The 21,412-nt window shown below is 31.7% G+C and overlaps 1 protein-coding gene across 1 annotated transcript; it reads left to right on the top strand.

Moving 5' to 3' along the window:
• The first annotated feature begins 13,490 nt into the window (after nucleotides 1-13,490).
• On the top strand, nucleotides 13,491-14,252 carry LOC133039353 (uncharacterized). Its single transcript, XM_061118227.1, has one exon. It carries the CDS (start codon nucleotides 13,491-13,493, stop codon nucleotides 14,250-14,252), a length of 762 nt encoding a protein of 253 aa, XP_060974210.1.
• Nucleotides 14,253-21,412: the final 7,160 nt, after the last annotated feature.

Here is a 21,412-nt window from a genome sequence, read left to right as displayed (position 1 = left end):
ATCCATTAGAAAAGAGATCATGTTTGAAAATTTGGTTTCTTATAAGTTATTTTAGAAATTAGTTGATATTTAAAAATTTGATTTTTTACTAAAGAAATTAAAAGGTTACTTTTGATTTTAATTATTTTTTCCGACAACAGTAATAAAATATATGTTTCCTATATGTTAAAACGATCTCCTTGAAAAGTAGATTGTGGTGATATAATTTTTTAGCTCAAATAATTTCCGATGTAACTAAAAAAATTGTTTAAACTTTTCTAAAAAAAAAAGAATTATTTTTTAATATTAAATAAAATTATGAATATAGTGTAAGAAAATTATTATACAAACGTGACGTATATATATTTTTTTAAGCCTACTTCTCCTCTCACGTGGCTACTGCTTTGGTGAAATAAAAGTAGCCAATAAAATGATATGGAATGCTTACAGGAGAGAGAAAACAATTTAGAAAAAAAAAAAATTAAGGGAAATAAAATGATCTGAAATAAAACTTATCCTAATTTGAATGTATACCGCTTAGCAATTTAAGAGAAATAACATTAAGTATATACTTAAATTAAATAAGTCATCATATATCTATAAATAAAATATAATTAACGTCTCCTAATGTAATTAATCCTATTTTATTTGCATATGGAGTGATTGTGAGCTCTCTTCGTCAGGTGTTATATTCACTCCCATTCCCTTCATCACCTGCCTAGGCAACAGTGGCGGAACCAGCCCTTAGTCTTAGGAGGGGCCTAAATATGTTATTTTTTTTAGCATAAGGGTAAAGATTTTTTGTTCTTTTTTTAGCACAAATATGAAGAATTTAGTATATTGATGTATAGAGCATAGGGTAAATTTGTAGTATACCCTTTAAGGGGTTGTATTTGTTTTAGCATCCAGGACAACTTTAAGTTAAATATTTTTTCGTGATCGCGTACATTACAACTATATAGGATTATCTATAAATATTTAGAAAATTTCAAATAGTATGTAGTGTAAAAAATAAGGTTCAAATATTTAGTTACATACACGACTGTTTTTTCTTATACGTGTGGTAAACAACTATTTAAGCTTTATTTTTGATATTGTAAAGTATTTAAAATTTTCTAAAAAATTTATTTGTGGTCCTAAATAAGTGCATCGTATGCGATTATGAAAAACAAAATGTACTAAAAATTTTTGGGTGATTCTACAATGCACCCCGCTAGAAAGAGTGCACTGATGCACCCTTACCTATTTCGGCATCTAGAAATTTTTTTTAGTCTAATTTATTTTCATATTCGTTTATGTTATAGTTATTTAAGATATCCTACAAAATTTTGAGAAATTCAGAATAATTTACAATATATAGAAAGTGGTGTTCAAACAATCTATTTCACACTCATATAAAATAAAATAGTCACGCGTGCAACACACTTTTTGAATCCTATTTTCGGCGTGTGAAAGTTTTTTAAATTTCTTAAAATTTTGCAGGATGTCTTAAATAACAATAACGTGCACAACCATAAGAAAAAATTTGACTAAAAAATTATTTCGGATACTAAAACAGATAGGAGTACATCAATATATCTATTTAAAATAGGTGTATTTGTAGAATTTTCCAAAACTTTTTTAGATGCCAAAATAGATAGTGTGTCTATTAGAACGATCCCTTAAGGGTTGTACTACGTAAATTTTCTAGAGCATACTTTGATATTTTTTATTGAGAAATAAATTTTTAAAAATTAGAAAAAACTTTCAAAAGAAATAAAAACAAAAAAAAGTGAACTATAAAATGTATAGGATGCAAATGATAGAGATACAATTCTAAACAAAATAATTTTAGTATAAAAGTATAAACGCTCATTGGCCCATACATGAGTTTCTAGTTTGAAATAGTTAATTTTTTAACAAGAAATATATATTCAAAAAAAGGAAAGCAATTAATATAGGGAACTCATGAATAAATATATATATATATATATACATTTAAAAATTCCAAATGTAAGGAGGGGCCATGGCCCCAGCAGGAAGCAACATAGTTCCGCCACTGCTAGGCAAGGGAATACAATGCATAATTTAGCATAAATGGCCATTGAGTTAGATAACACTTAGTATTGGAGTGGCAATGACCCTTACCTGTTTCCGTTGTAATCTTGTTGGGTCGTTCCAACTCAAAAAAAAGTACAATTTGATTGTTTTAATTGATGGGGACATGTTTATTGAAGAAGTATTATACATCTAGCATTTAAATTAAAAACATAGATATTCGTTTCTATAATTTTCTCAGATTTTAATTAGAGTAAGTAACCATACGATTGATACAGTTGTCATTTAATTAATAAGGAAGTTTATAATAATATATATTTTTTTATATTTAATTTATAATAATAACGTTGTAACTATTATTGACGTGCCACATCAGTCAAATTTGATGTTTATGATGTTTTCGACGTCTTCTAACATTTTTTGTTTTATTATTATTTTCTTGCATTTTTAAAAGTAACTTTTTGGTTACTAATAGTGTTGATAGGAAACCAATTAGTTATCTTTATATAAATAACTTTATTTTTATATCATATAATTTGAGATACATTTTGGTTATTTTCTAAAAACTTATTTGTTAGTACAAAAATCTTACATTTAGTCACAACAAAACTTGTGACTAAAAGTTTGTGATTAATTTTAAATTATCATTCCTCTATTGTGATTATTAAAAAGTCTATGGCTAAAGGTATTAATCACAAAAATTACAATTTGCTGTGACTAAATGTATTTTCAGTCACAATACTTGTCGTGACTAAAACTAAATTAGTGACAACTTGTATTTGAATACTATTTTTCGTCACAAGTAACATTTTGTTGTGACTAAAAGTTACATTTATTCACAAAAAATTATGTTGTGACTAAAATGTTGTCACTAAAAATAACTTTTTTTGTAGTTTGTATACATCCTAGTAACTAAATAGTTATTTTTTAGTTATATTATGGTAGATTATAATTTAAAATACATTTAGGTAACCTTAAAAAATATTTTCGATACTAATGAGCTGTCATGTAATATTACAAGCTACCATTTTTATATACCGATTATTTTATATACTTTTTTGTTACTTTAAAAACTAATTAGTTATCATATAATATAACATAATTTAATTAACAAAATTCTAAAATGAATGTTAACTAAGATTTTAAAAAATATATAAAACAGTAACTAATCACTATATTAGTAATCAAATTATTTTTCTTTCTGAAAATAGCAAAAAAAATATATGCTTCCCACATCTTGAAATGTTCACGTTGAAAAGTAGATCGCAACAGTATTTTGTAGGCTCATTCCAATAACGACCTGATCATAAATTATTTTTAAAATTTTAGAGAAGAGAGAAAAATAAGAAAGAGGGAAAGAAGAAGGAAAAAAAGATAGTAACGTAAGATAAGGAAAAAAATGGGAAAAAAAAAAAAAAGTAAAAAAAAAGAAAAAAAGATATAAATAAGGGTAATGAAACATACCCAACAAATAAAAAGTTGTAGAAATTTGACCAAGTCACTTTTGACAATTAGATCAAAAACAAGTCATTTTAGACAATTTCCCTAATTAATATGAAAAAAGACACCCAGTATCTCTTTATTTATTTTTTTCAAAATCAGATAATACAAAAAAGTTCATCTATTTTAGTTAAATTTCAATTTGGATCATCTGTTTAAAGAAATTATAAAAACGATCTTATATTTATTAAAATAGTAAAGAATAGTCCCTTGAATACAATTTTAGTCAAATTTTGTTTAAACATTTTTTTTTAATTTAACTTTAATTACATTTTAGGTGATTTGAAGAATAAATTATTAAAAATGAACAACACTGTTAGTCTTTTTGAAAAAAATTACCAAAAATATGTTAATGGAACTATTTTTCACCATTTTAATTATGAGAGGGTTATTTTTATTATTTTTTACGATATAGGATCTAAAATAGAATTTAACAATAAATACATAATGAAATGGATCATAAAATGATGGACTGATATTAATTATTTGTTTTGGAAAATTTGAGATTTTTTGTTTAGTATTTTTGGCTCAATAATTTAAAAGATGTCATGATATAATTCCCATATGACAATGATATATTTTTTAGTCCAAAATTTCCCCCATTCATAATTTTTCTTGTCTCTCACTATGTGAGAGATTTGTTTATCTTCCCTCTCTAATCCATCTCCTAAGTTGAAATTCCAAAACAACTCTAAAAAAACTATTAAATTAAAGGTGCTCAAAATTTGGAAAACCCATTGAAGCAACAGAACCATAGATGTTGTTGATGCACTATTGTCAAGATTGTCATTGACAAATCGTTGAAAAGGTACAGACTATTGAAGTTGCCAAAGACAGAATTAGTGATTGGAATGAAGTCATAACAAAATAGTTGTACTGAAAGGCGGGATCACCTCCTTTTTAGGAAGAACTTCGATTTTTTCTTATTTTTTTTATTTAAATTTTGTCTTTGTTAGTACATTTGAGATTTTGGTAATTTGATTCTATTTTGTATATATACATGGCATTGAGTTTTTTTTATTTTTTTTTTTTAATTATGAATTTGGGTAGTGTTTTGAATTGTTAAGAAAAATTTATTTTAATTTTTATTTATTGTATGTGTCTTGAGATTTTGCTCAATAGAGTTCAATAATTATTAAAGAATACACTTAACACTTAACCTCTTGCTCTGTTCTTCTCTGTACTAAGTTTCATTGTATTCTTTATTCTCTTCCCTAATTAGTTAGATTCTTGGCAGTCTTTCTAAGAATATGAAGGTTGTTAGAAAGTTGGTTAAGACCGTTGGTCCTTTCTTTCCCTTTTCAGTTGTAACCGTTTGTAGTTGAGCCTTCACTATTTAAGGCTTTCTTTCTCTTCATTATTTATGTACTATATTTTTCATTAATTGATAATAAAACTCTTTCTTCTTTTCTCAATATGGTATCAGAGCAGGAAAGATAGGCTTTTCCGTCTGATCCTCTTTTCCAGCCTATTGTGTTGTCTTCTCCGGCGAGGCTGTGTCTTCTCGTTTCATCTACGGTTGTTCTTCTCTTCTTTGCGTTCTGTCCTTTGCATTCTTGCAATGGCAAGATATGATAATCAAACCGAAGTTCCAGTTGTCACTACAGATCTTGGGAATCTTCCTAGTCAATTCAACCAAGGTCTTGAAGTCGCTCCAATTAAAAATCCACTCGAGGATCCTGCAAGTCCCTACTTCCTTCACCATGGAGATAATCTAGGGAATGCATTGGTGTCTCAGCTACTTATAGGACAAGACAATTATGTCTCTTAGTGTAGAGCTATACATCTCGCAATTTCTGTGAAAAACAAGATTGATTTTCTTGACGGTTCTATTCCTAAACCTTCTATTTCTGATCAAAGTCTTTATAATGTTTGGTATAGAAATAATAAAATTGTTATTTCCTGGATTTTAAACTCTGTGTTAAAAGAAATTTCTTCAAGTATCCTTTTATGATGAATGTGCTTCTGCTATTTTGAATGATTTAAAGGTTCGGTTTCACCAGAAAAATAGTCCACGTATATACAATCTAAGAAAAGATCTTATGAACCTTAATCAAGAAAATCAAACCATAAGCATGTACTTTACCAAACTCAAAACTATATGGGAAGAACTAACCAATTACAGGCCATCATGTACGTGCAATGGATGCACATGCAGTGGAGTCAAGAAGCTCCAAGATCACTATCACATGGAGTACATTATGGCCTTCCTAATGGGATTCTCAGATTCATATTCACAAGTTCGAAGGAGTATCTAGCTTATGGATCCCTTACCAGAAGTCAATAGAGTGTTTCATCTTGTGACCCAAGAAGAACATCAAAGAGGTACTAGTACTATTTCTAATCCAAATAATTCTAGTCAAGCTATGTCATTTGCTTTTCAAGGTAACAAAAGTGGAAACCAGAAAAATGACAATCAAGCTCCAAAATCTCACCCACCAAGAAGGAATAGGTCGTTTTGCACCCACTGCAACATTCTTGGACACACAATCGAAAAATGCTACAAGATTCATGGCTACCCTCCTGGTTTTAACAAATAGAATAAACCCAAAGATGTTGGTGCAAATCAAGTACAATTTGGGAATGAAGACAACACTGACACTACGAAATCCCATACTTTCCTTCCACAATTGTCTACTGCTCAATACTAGCGATTGTTGAACTTACTTGCCCCCAAAAAACTGGTACTAATATCAAACTTTTCCAATGCATATGTAAGATTCCTTCAACTAAACTCATTCTTCCAAACAATAACTTTCTGATGGTTAATCAAGGTGGAACAGTTAATCTTGGTAACAACATTGTTCTCAACAATGTTCCATATGCTCCAACTTTTAAATACAATATTATATCTGTTAGCTACCTTACCAACAATGCCCCCATTACAGTACACTTTACCTCTAACAGTTTCATTATGAAGGACAGTGCCAGTAAGATGATGATTGGAAGAGGCAGTGCAATTAAAGATCTCAATATCCTTGAAACTGCATCAGAAGCCCCTCCAATCCTCTCTATTTTTGCTAAAACTTGGGACTCACGGCTTGGCCATCTACCTCATAAGCGTTTGGATTTACTCAAGGATATTTTAGATTGTAACATTACTTATTTACACAAAAATGAACCCTGTTATGTCTGTCATGTTGCTAAACAAAAGAAGCAACCTTTTAACAATAAAACCAAGTTTGCTAATAAAATTTTGATCACATTCATTGTGATATTTGGGGGCCATATCACATTGCTTCACACACGAATCACAAGTATTTTCTCACTTTGGTTGATGATCATTCTAGATTTACATGGATTTACTTAATACAACACAAATCTGATATGTCTTTTATCATTCCCCAATTTTTGTCATATGTGCAAACTTAGTTCAATAGTGTGTTCGAGACATTTAGATGTGATAACGCTCCGGAATTAGTTTTCAAAGAACTTTTCTCTAAACATATGATTTCACTTGTGTTGAAACACCCAAACAAAATGCTGTTGCTGAGAGAAAGCATCAGCACTTACTAAATGTTGCACGTGCATTGTATTTTCAAGCCAAAATGCCAATAAAATTCTGGACTAAATGCATACTTACTGCTACCTATCTGATAAATGGAACACCTACTCCTCTTTTGAAAAATTAAACTCCCTAGGAATTTCTCTTCAAGAAATAGCTAGATTACCATCACCTTCGTTCTTTTGGTTGTCTCGCTTTTGCCTCTACTTTGACAGCACATAGGACTAAGTTCTCTCCAAGAGCTCGCACTTGTATTTTTTATGGAATACCCCCAAGGAGTCAAAGGATACAAACTTTACGATTTAAATAACAACCAATGTTTTATTTCCCGTACTGTTGTATTTCATGAGAATATCTTTCCCTTTCAAAAACTAAACACTAATAATTACGATATAGACCCTTTCACTCAAGTAGTTTTACCTCATTCTATGTTAATAACACTCCTATTTGTGAGTACTCTGCATACCATTCAGCCAACATCACTCCTACTCCCCAGGTGCATGAAACGAACGAAGGATACACACAAGAACAAGAGATCCCATGGCTACAATACCTGCAGAAGCTTCTACTACAACTCCACAAAATCCATCACATGATGCACCATGAAGATCTCAAAGACAAACTAAACCTCCACCCTATTTAAAGGATTTTGAGTGTTATTCATTCATCCAAGACATCTCCTCCACCCTCATCATATTGACAAATTTGTTTCTTATTCAAACTTATCTGATACATACAAAGCCTTTATTCTTGTAGTTTCTTCTGTCAAAAAACCAAGAACATACTTAGAAGCCATACAAATTGTAGAATGGTTGAAGGCTATGCAATGCGAACTAAAAGCATTCACAAATAACAAGACCTGGACTATAGTCCCACTACCAACACTACAAGAAATGTCATTTTTACCAGCACAGTTTGCTACTGTGCTGGTAAAAGTTATTCGCAAACTGTGGTGGCAAAGAGGTCAAAGTTTTACCAGCGTACAATTGCAGTGGCTAAAATCTAACTTTTACTAGTGCATTTATGCGCTAGAAAAAGTCATTTTTGCGAGCGCTTTTCATTTTATGCTGGCAAAAGTTCTAATACCAATGTTGATTTGCCAACCCCCTTTTGCACAAGTAAATTCTATTTTACCAGCGCAATACCAACTTTTGCCAGCATAAAAATGTGCTGGCAAAAGTGACATTTCTTGTAGTGCAACAAACAAGAGAGTTATAGGGTGTTGATGGGTCTAGAAGATCAAATACAATAGTGACGGTAGTGTAGAACGGTTAAAAGCCCGTCTTGTTGCACAAGGATATATGCAACAAGAGGGACTAGATTTCTTTGATACCTTTTCCCCTGTTGCAAAAATGGTTACTCTTAAGTTGCTACTTGCTATTTCTACTATCAAGAATTGACATATTTTGCAACTTGATGTCAATAATGCTTTTCTTAATGGGGACCTCAATGAAGAGGTCTACATGTCTATACCTCAAGGACTAACCCTTCCTTCCTCTCTTAATGCAGAAAATAACCTGGTATGCAAGCTACATAAGTCCATATACGACCTCAAGCAATCTTCCAGGCAATGCTATAGGAAACTGTCAGACGCTTTGATGCAAGAAGGCTTCAAACAGTCACAAGCAGATTACACCTTGTTTCCCAGAGGAACCGAAGATACTTTCATTGCTCTTCTTGTATACGTGGACGACATCGTGATCATTGGCCCCAACATCTCTATACTCCACGAGTTACAAAACTCTCTACATCACAAATTCAAGCTCAAGGCCCTTGGCAACTTTAAGTACTTTCTCAGTTTTGATGTTGCCCGTGCCCAAGATGGACTGTTTCTCTCTCAAAGAAAATATACACTTCAATTGCTTGAAGATTCATGGTACATGAGCAACAAACCCATTAAGCATCGATGGATCCCAAGCTCAAACTTGACAATGAACATGGAGAAGCGTTGGATAACCCCTCTCACTATCGACAACTTGTTGGAAAGCTTATGTACCTGACTTTTTCCAGACCTGAAATTACCTTTGTCGTGAATTCCCTCAATCAATTCATGGCTAATCCTCTCACCACACATCTCTAAGTTGTGCACCATCTACTTCGCTACCTCGAAGGCAGCCCTGGACAAGGACTCCTTTATTCGAAGTCATCAACATTACACCTCTGCAGGTTCTCTAATTCAAATTGGTCATCGTGCCCCATTACAAGGCCATCTACCACTAGTTTCTACATCTTTCTAGGAGATTGTCTCATTTCCTAGCGCACGAAGAAGCAGCCTACCATCTCTAAAAGCTCTGTAAAAGCTGAATATCGTGCCTTGGCTACAATCACTAGTGAAATAACATGGCTCCAATACCTTCTACATGATTTTCACACACCACACAACCACATCTTGCCTTCATCTACTGTGACAACAACTCAGCTATCCACATTGCAAACAACCCAACTTTTCATGAAATGACCAAACACATAGAGCTTGAATGTCACTTCATTAGAGACAAGATAACCAACTCTTCCATCAGGCTAATTCCCATATCCAGCACACTCCAATTGGTCGATGCTTTCACCAAGCCACTTACTTCACCAATTTTGACTTCACATGTCTCCAAGATGTTCGTGTTTGACATATACGCTCTCTCTTGAGGAGGGGGTATTAAAGAATACACTTAACACTTAACCTCTTGCTCTGTTCTTCTCTGTACTAAGTGTCATTGTATTCTTTATTCTTTTCCCTAGTTAGTTAGCTTCTTGGAAGTCTTTCCAAGAATAGGAAGGTTGTTAGAAAGTTGGTTAAGACCGTTGGTCCTTTCTTTCCCTTTTTGGTTGTAACTGTCTGTAACTGAGCCTTCACTATTTAAGGCTCTCTTTCTCTTCATTAGTTTTGTACTGTATTTTTCATTAATTGATAATAAAACTCTTTCTTCTTTTCTCAATTATAGTGGTTACTATGGAAGTGTTCGATAGGGCTTAATGGATGCTCAATAATTGGTGATTCACAATTAATTGAGCCATCAGGAGCATTCTTCTTTGGGATGTACGCATATTTGGCCTATCAAAAGCCCGAAAACCAGAGTCGTCTTTAACTTTTATGGAGTAGTTTGGCAATAATTTTCTTAAAAAAAATGTCTTTTATTTTAAAATTAAATAAAATTCAAATTAAACCTCTCAACAACATATTTATTTTAAGAGTTTATTTTTAATATTGTCCCATAAGGTCGGCCAGCCGTCCCATCCTAAAGACAACTCTTTCAACAATATATTATCTATACTTTGATAAAGTTTATTGTTGTTTGATAATTCATAAAACAAAAAAAATGGATTATAACAAATTTACTAAGCAACTGTTATGTGAGTTGGAATACTACAGGTTGGTTCAATAAAATTTGTTTAAAATGCTGTAATATTGTGTTAAATTAGTTAATTAGTGTACCCGGTAGTTAGTTGAGTATTTCTTTTGCCTATTTAAAGGCTTCTAGTCATTCTGGTATTATACACAATTCATGCTGAATTGAGAAAGAGTGAGATCGAGTGGGAGAGAGACACCGAAAGAGAAAGAAACAAAGTGAAGAGAGTTGGGAAAACTAGACCAAGACCAGTGTTCTTGGAGTTGGAACTCGAGTTGAGTTTCAAGAGAAAGTCATCTGTAATTGTTCTCTAGGGTACATTTAACAATTCAAGCTTGTAATTCATCATCTTAATGGAGAAGAGCTTGTAACAAGAAGTAGACCCTTTTTTTGGCACAACCTGTATAATATTGTGTTCTTTACTTTATTTTTCTGTAATTTTTCTTCTGGTTTAATTTTTTGGTTTTAATTGTTCATTATTAATCCAGTTTTGATTTGTTTGTTTGATTGTTGGTTCGAGTTCTATATTGCGAATTAATGTCTCATACTCTAAATTGAAGTTTTGTGTCCACTTATAATTTTGAATTTTTTTATTTTTTTTATTTTTTTATTTTTTATTTTCTAGTTCAATATTACTTGGCATTCAATTAATTTTAAAATTTTTTCTCCTAATTCTTGATGTTCCATTTTTCAGATTATTTGTCAATGGTAATGGAAATTCATTTACAAATCTCTCTAATTTATATTTTACAGTAAAGCGCTATTTGATAATTTTTTTTCTTACTTTAGAAGATTATCACTAAAACTAACTCAATGATAAATATGTGTTTAGATTTAATTTCATTATTCAACTATTTATCTATATATATATATACATGTCTTATGTCTTAATTTCTTTTATATATATCTACTAGTTTTTTATCTCTCCATTATACTCTCTCTTAAGCTTAATTATCATGAGTTTGAATCATCTATTTTGATCATGAAATTTGTCTCAATAATTTTTTACTTAATCTTTCATTTAGGTATATAAATATATAGAGCACATATATATTATTTATATATTTTTACTATTTTAGTGAACAATGCTCATGTATATAATTATTCTCAACTATTTCTTATTTTAATCATGACATTGATTTACATCATTTTATTATAAGTTATATTATATTTGAAATCTTTCAAAAAAATTAGATCATTTGATAAATAATAAAATCTTATATTAAGGTAATTTTTTTTGCAATGCCATAATTTTGTTTCAATTTATTTTTCTTATTGTGATATATTAAAACTTAATGGTCTACTTTTAAAAAAAAAAAAAAAAAAAAAAAAAAAAAAAGCCTTGTGGTCTATGATTATATGCAGAAATTGATTTCGAGCAAGACTCTATGTGTCAAGACAAAAACTACAAGTTTTATGCTGGCAAAGAGAATATTGATGTTCACATATTCTTCTTGTTCTTTTTCTTATTATGAATGAAAATTCTCTTCTCTAATCTATTTATTATTGTTATTATTATTCAATTTGGAATATTGTTTTATTTTTTGATGAATCCTTTTTTTTCTATCTCAATTTTACTATATATATTTTAATATTTAGGTTATATATTTATATTATCAACAATAGTGATAAGAATCACTGTAAAAAAAGAATAATAATAATAATAATATTTCATAGTGTTATACTTATGTAAAAAAAAGTTTTTCTTTTCATTCTTTATTTCCTTTTTTTTTAAAAAAAAAAAAATATAGAAAATAAGAGTTTAGACTTTTAGACTTTCAAGTAGTAATTAAATTAAATTTCATTAAAAAATGAAAAAAAAAATCAATAATAACATATATTTATAGACTTTGGTTGTATTCTTTTATACATTTTTTTAGAGACATGTAATTAATAATTCAATAATCCTAAGAAAATACAAAATAAAAATTAATAAAAAAATAAATCATGTATTTTAAAGTTAAATATTATTCAAATAATGCCTTTAATTTTTTTAAAAAGATAAAAAAAATTAATATGAAAAGTAAAAAAATAAATCTACCGTGAAATTATTTAAATTTTAAAAATAATAGAGAAAAATATTATCCCAAACCCAGAATTCATTGAAAATGGAGTTCTTGGTACCGGTCAAGCAGAAATAATATGAATAGCGCACTATATTTATTGATTGGAAAGAAAAAACTCTCCAAAGAGACGCCCGAGCGGAATGAAGTAGTGCTAAATGAACGCACCATTTAAACTTATAAAATGAATACTATGATCAATTAAAAAAAAAAAATTCAATCAATTAATGAGACTTAATTTGTATTTTAATATACTAAAATTATAGTTTTTACTATCTTTAATTGTACATTAATATAATTAATTAAACTAATTTTTCTTTTAATATATTAAATATAATTTTCTTATAAAATAAAAAAAAAAGTATCAAGATTGGTTGAGTTAGTTGTGAGTTAGTTGGGATTCGGTTAGGATGTTAGTTAGCTTAGCTGTCACTTTTCTGTTAATTGCTGTATCATTTTGCTTCTTTGTTACTTGGTATAAGTAGCAAACATTGGTGTCTTGTAATGGATTTGATCATTCAATACAATTGCTCTGATTTCTCTGTTTTGCTTTCTTCTTGTTCTAGCTCACTGGAGCTGTTATGGTATCAGAGCAGGATTCATGTGCTCTTGTCATTCTTCATCTTGTTTCTCTTTGATCTGTGATTATCTGTTTTGTGGAAATGGCTCGAGGAGGTGGAGCTCAAGGTCGTGGCAATGGAGTCCATACTCGAGCGAATCGTGAAGCTGAAGACAACTCTCTTAACTCGAATATGTTCTCAGTTCTTAGAGAAAATTCGAGATTAACAACTGCTAATGATTTGTTGAATCCCTACTTCCTTTCGAATGGAGATAATCCAGGTGCTGTTCTTGTTCCTAAAATTCTCAAAGGCAGTGAGAATTATAGCACCTAGAGAAGATCGATGCTGATTGCCTTGGTTGCTAGGAACAAATTTAAGTTCGTCAATGGAAGGTTACCACAGCCTGATGAAGATCACGATGACTACGCTAGCTGGTGTCGATGCAATAGCACCGTGATTTCATGGATCTTGCACGCGATTTTCTGATGAGATCGCTGACAGTATCATGTATCATGATAATGCAGCAGAAATTTGGGCTGAGCTGCACGAACGATTCAATGAGAAGAACGCTCCTCGCATCTTTGAAGCCAAGAAGACGATGCAAAGTCTTACTCAAGGATCCAATACTGTTACGACGTATTATACTCACTTGAAATCTCTTTGGGATCAGATAAGAGAGTTTCGTCCACCACCTGTTTGTTCTTGTGGCGCAATGAAGGTGATACAAGAGTATCAAGAAGAGGACATATTACTTGAATTTCTGGTTGGATTAAATGATTCATACAGTCTGGTTAGGTCACAGATTCTAATGCGTGATCCTCTTCCAAGCGTTAACAAGGCGTATGCTGCTGTTATACAAGAAGAAAGACAGAGAAATTTGACTAGTGGATTCAGCAATTCCACTGAGTCAGATAAAGGAGCATCAGGAAGTAATGGACAGTTTGTTGGAGTTGTTCAACCTTTCAGATCTAAGTACAATTGTACTCATTTTGGAATGAATGGTCACTCGATTGAGAGATGCTACAAGCTGAATGGATATCCTCCTGTACATAAGTACCATGGAAAATTTCCTAATCGTGATGCAAAAGGAAATGCTGGAAAACCAGCAGGAGTTAACTTTTCAGGTGCTGATGAAGGAAAGACTGAGGAGCCTTCAATGGAAAGAGATCTTATCTCTAGTTTGTCGAGTGTCCAGTGCCAAAAGTTGATGGCTATTCTTGCTCAAAAGGCCACTGAGAACAACACTCAAAATGCCTCTGAAGATTAGCCTGTTGTCTCCCACTTTTCTGGTATGAAAAACTCTACTCATAGCTCTTATTGGATAGTTGACACAGGATCAACACATCATGTGTGTTATGATTTTCATTTGTTCAAAAATACCACTATCAATACCAAATTAAAAATTGTTTTGATGCCTAATGGATTGCATGCAGAGATTTCTTGCATAGGAACAGTTCACTTGAGTCCTGAACTTATTCTTGAAAATGTTCTATATGTGCCTACCTTTAAGTGTAATTTGTTGTCTGTCAATTCATTAACAGCCACAACTAATTGCACTTTCTTGTTTTCTGATGATGATTGTGTCATTCAGGACACTTCCAAGACTAAGGTGATTGGGATGGGTAGAAAACTTGACAATCTATACTACTTGAATTGTGATCAAAGCTGTAATAAAAATCTTGTTTTTGTTTCTCCATCCTTTTCAGATTCTAAGATGTCTAATGAAACCGTTTGGCACTATAGATTGGGCCATCCATCTTGTGTAAAAACTCATCCATTGAATAAAGCTTTGAAATTTCATGTTGATTCTAATTCTTTGTTTCATTGCTCTATTTGTCATTATGCCAAACAAAAGAAACTTCCTTTCATTTCAAATCATAATATTGCTGAAAAGTGCTTTGATCTTATTCATGTTGACATTTGGGGCCCTTATAATACTTGTACCATTGAAGGGTATAAGTACTTCATTACCATTGTTGATGATTGTTCCAGATATACATGGATCAAGCTCATCAAACAAAAGTCTGATGCTCAGCATGCTATACCCCAATTCATTACTCTTGTTCAAAATCAGTTTGGTAAGACCATTAAGGGTATGAGGTCTGATAATGCCAAAGAATTACAGTTCAAAGACTTGTTCAATGAACTTGGGATTATGCATTATCATTCTTGTGTGCAAAGACCTCAACAAACTCTGTTGTTGAGAGAAAGCACCAGCATTTACTCTTTCAATCCTACATTCCTTTGGTGTATTGGGGAGATTGTGTGGCTACTGCAGCCTATTTAATCAATAGAACACCTACACCTAATCTAAAAAATAAGACACCTTATGCTATTCTTCATTCTAAAGAACCAGCTTATGACCATTTAAAAGCCTTTAAGTGTCTAGCTTATGCCTCTACTTTGAGTCAATCAAGGTCAAAATTCTCACCTAGGTCTGCCCCTTGCATTTTTTTTAGGATATCCTCCAGGTGTCAAAGGTTACAAATTGCCTGATTTGAACAAAAATCTCACTATTATCTCTCGAGATGTTTATTTTTATGAGCATATTTTTCCATTTGTTTCCACTGGAGGTATCCCCCCTGCCTATGAGAATTTTTTTGCTCACTCACCACACACTGCACCAGAAATGGCAGATTATTCGACTGTTCTTGCACCAGGTGTTGCACCAGATGTTACAGAACCTTCGAATTCTTCTGCACCAGGTATTGTATCAGGGGAAGTCTCTCCACTCAACTCTTCTAATCATTTTTCTGATTAGTTTTTGTCTCAATCTTCTCCTGTTCCTACATCAGGTGAGTTGTCTCAACCTGATTTTGTTGAGCCGATTGTTCCTACTGATCTGAATGTTACACCAGATTTGTCATCTAATATTTTTTCTCATACCAGATCAGGAAGAGCAGTCAATAAACCATCATATTTGAATGAGTATCATTGCTATCTTGCTTCTACCAATTTATCTAAGTTTGCTAAAGTCTCTTTTGTCACCACTCATCCTTTGTCTCAGGTCATTGGCTACAACAAGTTGTCTTCAGCATTTCGAGCTGCTGTTCTGGCCATTTCAAATCATTTTGAGCCTGAGTTCTTTCACCAAGCTCATGGAATCCCTGTTTGGGATAATGCAATGGACACCGAGATAGAGGCTCTTGAAAAGAATCATACATGGATTATTGTCTCTTTACTTGAAGGACACCATGTCATTGGTTCTAAATGGGTTTATAAAATTAAACTCAATGCAAATGGGAGTGTAGAAAGGTTCAAAGCTCGGTTGGTAGCTAAGGGATACAATCAACAAGAAGGGATTGACTACAAAGACACTTTTGCCCCGGTTACTAAGCTTGTTACTGTGAAGTTAGTTCTCTCTCTTGCTTCCATTCAAGGATGGCATTTACATTAATTGGATGTAAATAATGCCTTTCTACATGGTGACCTCCATGAAGATGTGTATATGTCTATACTTCATGGGCCCGTTTGGTACGCAGGATTGGACTGGATTGGACTGAAAAGGATTAGACTAGACTGGACAAGATTGGATTATGCTGAAAGTAATCCTATGTTTGGTTTAAGAATAGACTGGACTATTTTATTTATTTCTTTTTAGAAAAAAAAACTTAAATGAAAATAAAAATATATAATATTAAATTAAAATTAACATATAATAATAAACAAATAAAAAATGAATGATCCACAACAAAAAAAAATAATAAAAATAATTAAATTATAAAATTAAATAAAATAATATATCCTATATAATCAAGTATATATCATAAATATATAATAAAATAGTTTAGCATATTTTTTATTTAATAAATAAATAAAATAAGAAAATAAATTACTTGAATAATATAAAATTGTTTATGTTAAACACTAATTTAATCACTAATTTAATAAAAATATTAATTTTTAAAATATTTATATAAATTTTCTAGTCATTTAAAAATAATATATAATTTTATTGTCATATTGTTTCTCTTAGAATCAATTTAAGTAACAATTGTTTAATTAACAATATTTTAAATTTTGAAAACTTATGTATAATAATTTAAAATTATACATTTTCACTAATTTTAATGAATAAGTTTTTCATAAAAAAATTTATAAATAAATGTATGATAATTCTTGCATTTAAATTCTTATTAAATTTAAAATATATTAATAAAATCAAAATTAAAAAAACGATTAAAAAAATCTCATATGCATGGGATTATTTATCCCACCTTACTGAATGGGATAAATAATCCCAGACAGATGAGATTAGCTGGATTAATTATCCAGACTTCTGCCATGCCCAAACACTGGATTGGACAAATTAGCCTGGCTAATCCAATCCAGTCCTGCGTACCAAACGGGCCCCAAGGGTATAGACCTAAGGGGGAGTTACCACCAAATGTAGTCTGCAAGTTGCAAAAATCATTGTATGGACTGAAGCAAGCTTCAAGACAATGGTTTGCCAAGTTCTCAAGTGCCTTAACTGATGAAGGATTTCATCATTCAGCAACTGATCACTCCTTGTTCATCAAACATTTCAATGGAAATTTCATATTTCTATTGGTTTATGTTGATGATGTGATTCTTGCTAGCAACAATCTAGTGGAACTTGAAGCTCTCAAAGCAAGGCTACATACAATATTTCAGCTAAAGGACTTAGGAAATTTGAGATATTTCCTAGGACTTGAAGTTGCTAGATTTGAGAAAGGAATCTTTGTTTCACAAAGACCTTATGCACTTCAATTGTTGGAAGATCTAGGCTATCTAGGTTCCAAACCAGTGAGTACACCAATGGAAGCAAATCTCAAACTTGGGCTAGATGAGAAAGAGAAGTTGGCTGATCCAACATTATATAGAAGAATAGTGGGAAAGCTACAATATTTGACTACCACAAGGCCTGATATTTCCTACTCAGTGAACAAGCTAAGTCAGTTCTTATGCACACCTAGAGTCATTCATCTACATGCAGCACAAAGAGTTCTTCAATATGTTAAGGGAACTCCTGGACAAGGAATTTTCTTTGCTGCCGATTCTGAAGTGAAGTTACATGCCTATACTGATTCAGATTGGGCAGCATGTCCAGATACAAGGAGGTCAACAATTGGCTTTTGCATTTTTGTTGGAACATCCATCATCTCTTGGAAAAGCAAGAAACAATACACGGTTTCAAGGTCCTCTGCAGAGGCTGAGTACAGAGCCATGGCTAACACCACTTGTGAAGTGGTTTGGCTTCTTTCTATCCTCAAAGAGCTACAGATTGAACATGAAGGACCTGCTTTATTCTACTGTGATAACAAGTCAGCCCAACACATTGCAGCAAATCCAGTTTTTCATGAGAGAACCAAACATATAGAGATTGACTGTCATCTAGTTAGAGAAAAGGTGCAACAAGGTGTGATAAAGACAGTCCATGTTTCCACAAGAGATCAAGTGGCAGACATCTTAACTAAGCCTCTTTTTCCCAATCAATTCAACAACTTGAAAGACAAGATGGGATTGAAGAACATATTTTCTCCATCTTGAGGGGGAGTATCAAGATTGGTTGAGTTAGTTGTGAGTTAGTTGGGATTCGGTTAGGATGTTAGTTAGCTTAGCTGTCACTTTTCTGTTATTTGCTGTATCATTTTGCTTCTTTGTTACTTGGTATAAGTAGCAAACATTGGTGTCTTGTAATGGATTTGATCATTCAATACAATTGCTCTGTTTTTCTCTGTTTTGCTTTCTTCTTGTTCTAGCTCACTGGAGCTGTTAAAAGAGAATTACCTCATATACTGTCTTTTTAACTTTTTTTCAAAAAAATTTACGGTTTGAGTTTCTAAAGTGGTTGCAGCACTAGTTGCAATAGGGGTTTCTATGTAGAATTTCGTAAAAATGCAAAAAAAAAAAAAAAAAAAAAAAAAAAAAAAACTGTTTTGAAGTGAAAATGAAAAAACCAAAAAAAAAAAAAAAAAAAAAAATCAAAACAACTGTGTTATAATAAAAAATCTAAACAATTGCGCGTCACGCAGTATCGTTGCCTTATATAGATAGATAGATATATAGATTGGATATTCAAGTACAATGGATTAGATTGTATGTTAAAAGTTAGATTTTAATTGAATTTAATTGATTATTAGATGTTAATCTCAAAATCTAATTAAAAATTAATTCAATCCAATTAGATATGTAAATATATTAAAATTGTGTAATTAGATATCTAATTGAACAACTAATGGATCAGATGATGCTTTTATAAATCGAATTACTAACAATATTTGATCAAATTATGAGCAAAATATTAAATTAAGTCGAATATTAATGTGGAGGTAGCCTAACTTTATTAAAGAAGAAATTATAATCCCCGTAGTTAATGAGCAACAATGATAGTCGTTTCAAGAGGGTTTGGTAAAACCCAACACACTAGACCTTGGGCATCCTACCAAATCTTGTTCGCCTATGCCACTGCCAAGTAACTAGATTCTAGTCGCCTAGATATGATTGTTGCACCAAACACCAAACATGGCAATGAAATCCCAATTACAAGATTGCACTTCAATGAAGCTTGTTCACCAACTCTTTTGCTTAAGAACCATTCGTAGGTTCTCCCAAAGAAAGTGTTAAATCCTAGTTATCCTAATTACACTACAAAAAATCTTATGTTTAGTCACAACAAAACTTGTGACTAAATGTAAAAAAGTTGTAACTAATTATAAATTTTTATTCTTACATTGTCACTAAAAGGTCCGTGGCTAAAAGTATTAGTCACAAAAATTACTTTGTTATGACTAAATGTGTTTTTAGTCACAATACTTGTTGTGTTTTTAGTCACAAGAAACTTTTTTGTTGTGACTAAAAGTCACATTTTGTCACAAAATTTTTTTGTTGTGACTAAAAGTTTGTCACTAAAGGCAGTCTTTTTCTGTAGTGTCACTAATTTCCAAGAACAGATCATAGTATCCATAGCTCCTCACAAACCCATGGATGGATGAAACTTGCTAGTCGCGGAAGGTGAAGCACCAACTCTATCGGGCATGCAATTGTGTTAGTGTAGTCATAATATTGTAGGCTCGTTTGGTATGCCATATTGTATTGTATTGAGTTGGATTGTATTATATTAATATTATTTAATACAATGCTATGTTTCGTATTGACTTATATTAATAGATTGTGTAAAGTTATATATTTTCAATAAACTCAACCCCAACACTGACTACGTGTTGGGTCTGGATCCAGGTTTTGAGTCTAAGTACGAGTCCAGGTCTAGGTCCGGGTCGGATCTTGGGTCAGGGTCAGGGTCAGGTCGGGTCCCCGATCCAATTATGGTTTGTGTCCGGGTCCGGTTTGGGTCTAATCCGTGTCCAGTCTAGGTCTAAGTCCCTAGATCTGGGACCGAGATTGGAGTTGACCCTGAATGCTTTGTAAATATTTTAATACAAGCTAATACATATCATTTGTTATGTATTAATTAATACAACTTATATTGTATTAAAAAATTTAGCTATAATAATTAATACAATAATTATTTTATTCAAACATAATATTATTTATTATTCAATATAATACAATTTTTATACAGCGTAACCAAACGAGCCATATGTATGTAATATTCTTTAGCAAACGTTAGCTTTAAGCCCACAACCATAATGTAATCCAAACTCTTAAATATAAATAAAAAGAAAATGGAACCGAAAAATGGAGAGACAGCTCTTAGTGCGAAACATTCAAAAGCTCCATTATTTAGAGAGCTCTTATGTATGATAGTGTAATCAAAACTTAAAAGCTTATATGTTAATACAAGTGGTTATTTAACGTATGAGTTTTATTTATTTATTATTTTGTTTATGGCATTAAGTGAACTTATAATTTTTAATAAAATGAAATGGGTTAATCTCTAGTTTTATATTTGTGGTATAGTTTCTCCGGATAAAAAAAATCTCCAAAAGTTGTTTTAGTTATGAAAAGTTAAATATCATTCAGAAGGGTGTTCTCAGAAGTCTAATTTGTCCACCCGAAAGGAGTCTTGTAGAAAGATAGATGTCATCCAAAAAGGAGTTCCCAGAAGTCTATCTTGTCCACTCTAGAAGATTCTTCAGGAAAGCTAGTCTTCCTCCGTAAATGAGTTCCGAATGGCTAGCTGTTACCTCTTGGAAGGGAGTTCCGGATAATCGACTCTAGTTGTTGCTTTTCCTATCTAGAAAGTCCCTTCAGTGTAAGCTTTGGTCTTTCTTCTAGGAAGCGCAAGTCCATTCAGAAGCACTTTAACTTAAGCTAACATAGAGATATTGTTACGAGGAGTTTGTTATGTTTGTTAAATCGTAACTAACTTAACAGCTTTAAATTCGCAACCACCGACTTTGAGATCTATATCCTTAATCTATAAATATCACCTACCTTATCATTTTGATGCAAGTGATCAAAAGTTTTGTGAGATGATTTTGAAGAGAGGGATTGAGAGGTAGA

This window comes from Cannabis sativa, chromosome 6, assembly GCF_029168945.1.
Source record: "Cannabis sativa cultivar Pink pepper isolate KNU-18-1 chromosome 6, ASM2916894v1, whole genome shotgun sequence".
NCBI lineage: Eukaryota > Viridiplantae > Streptophyta > Magnoliopsida > Rosales > Cannabaceae > Cannabis > Cannabis sativa.
The sequence above is the reverse complement of the archived record's forward strand: the minus strand, read 5'-3'. Positions and strand labels throughout refer to the sequence as shown.

What these genes read in the sequence shown, in the direction of transcription:
- LOC133039353 (XM_061118227.1), top strand. Translation starts at nt 13,491, where the DNA reads ATGTATCATGATAATGCAGCAGAAATTTGGGCTGAGCTGCACGAACGA.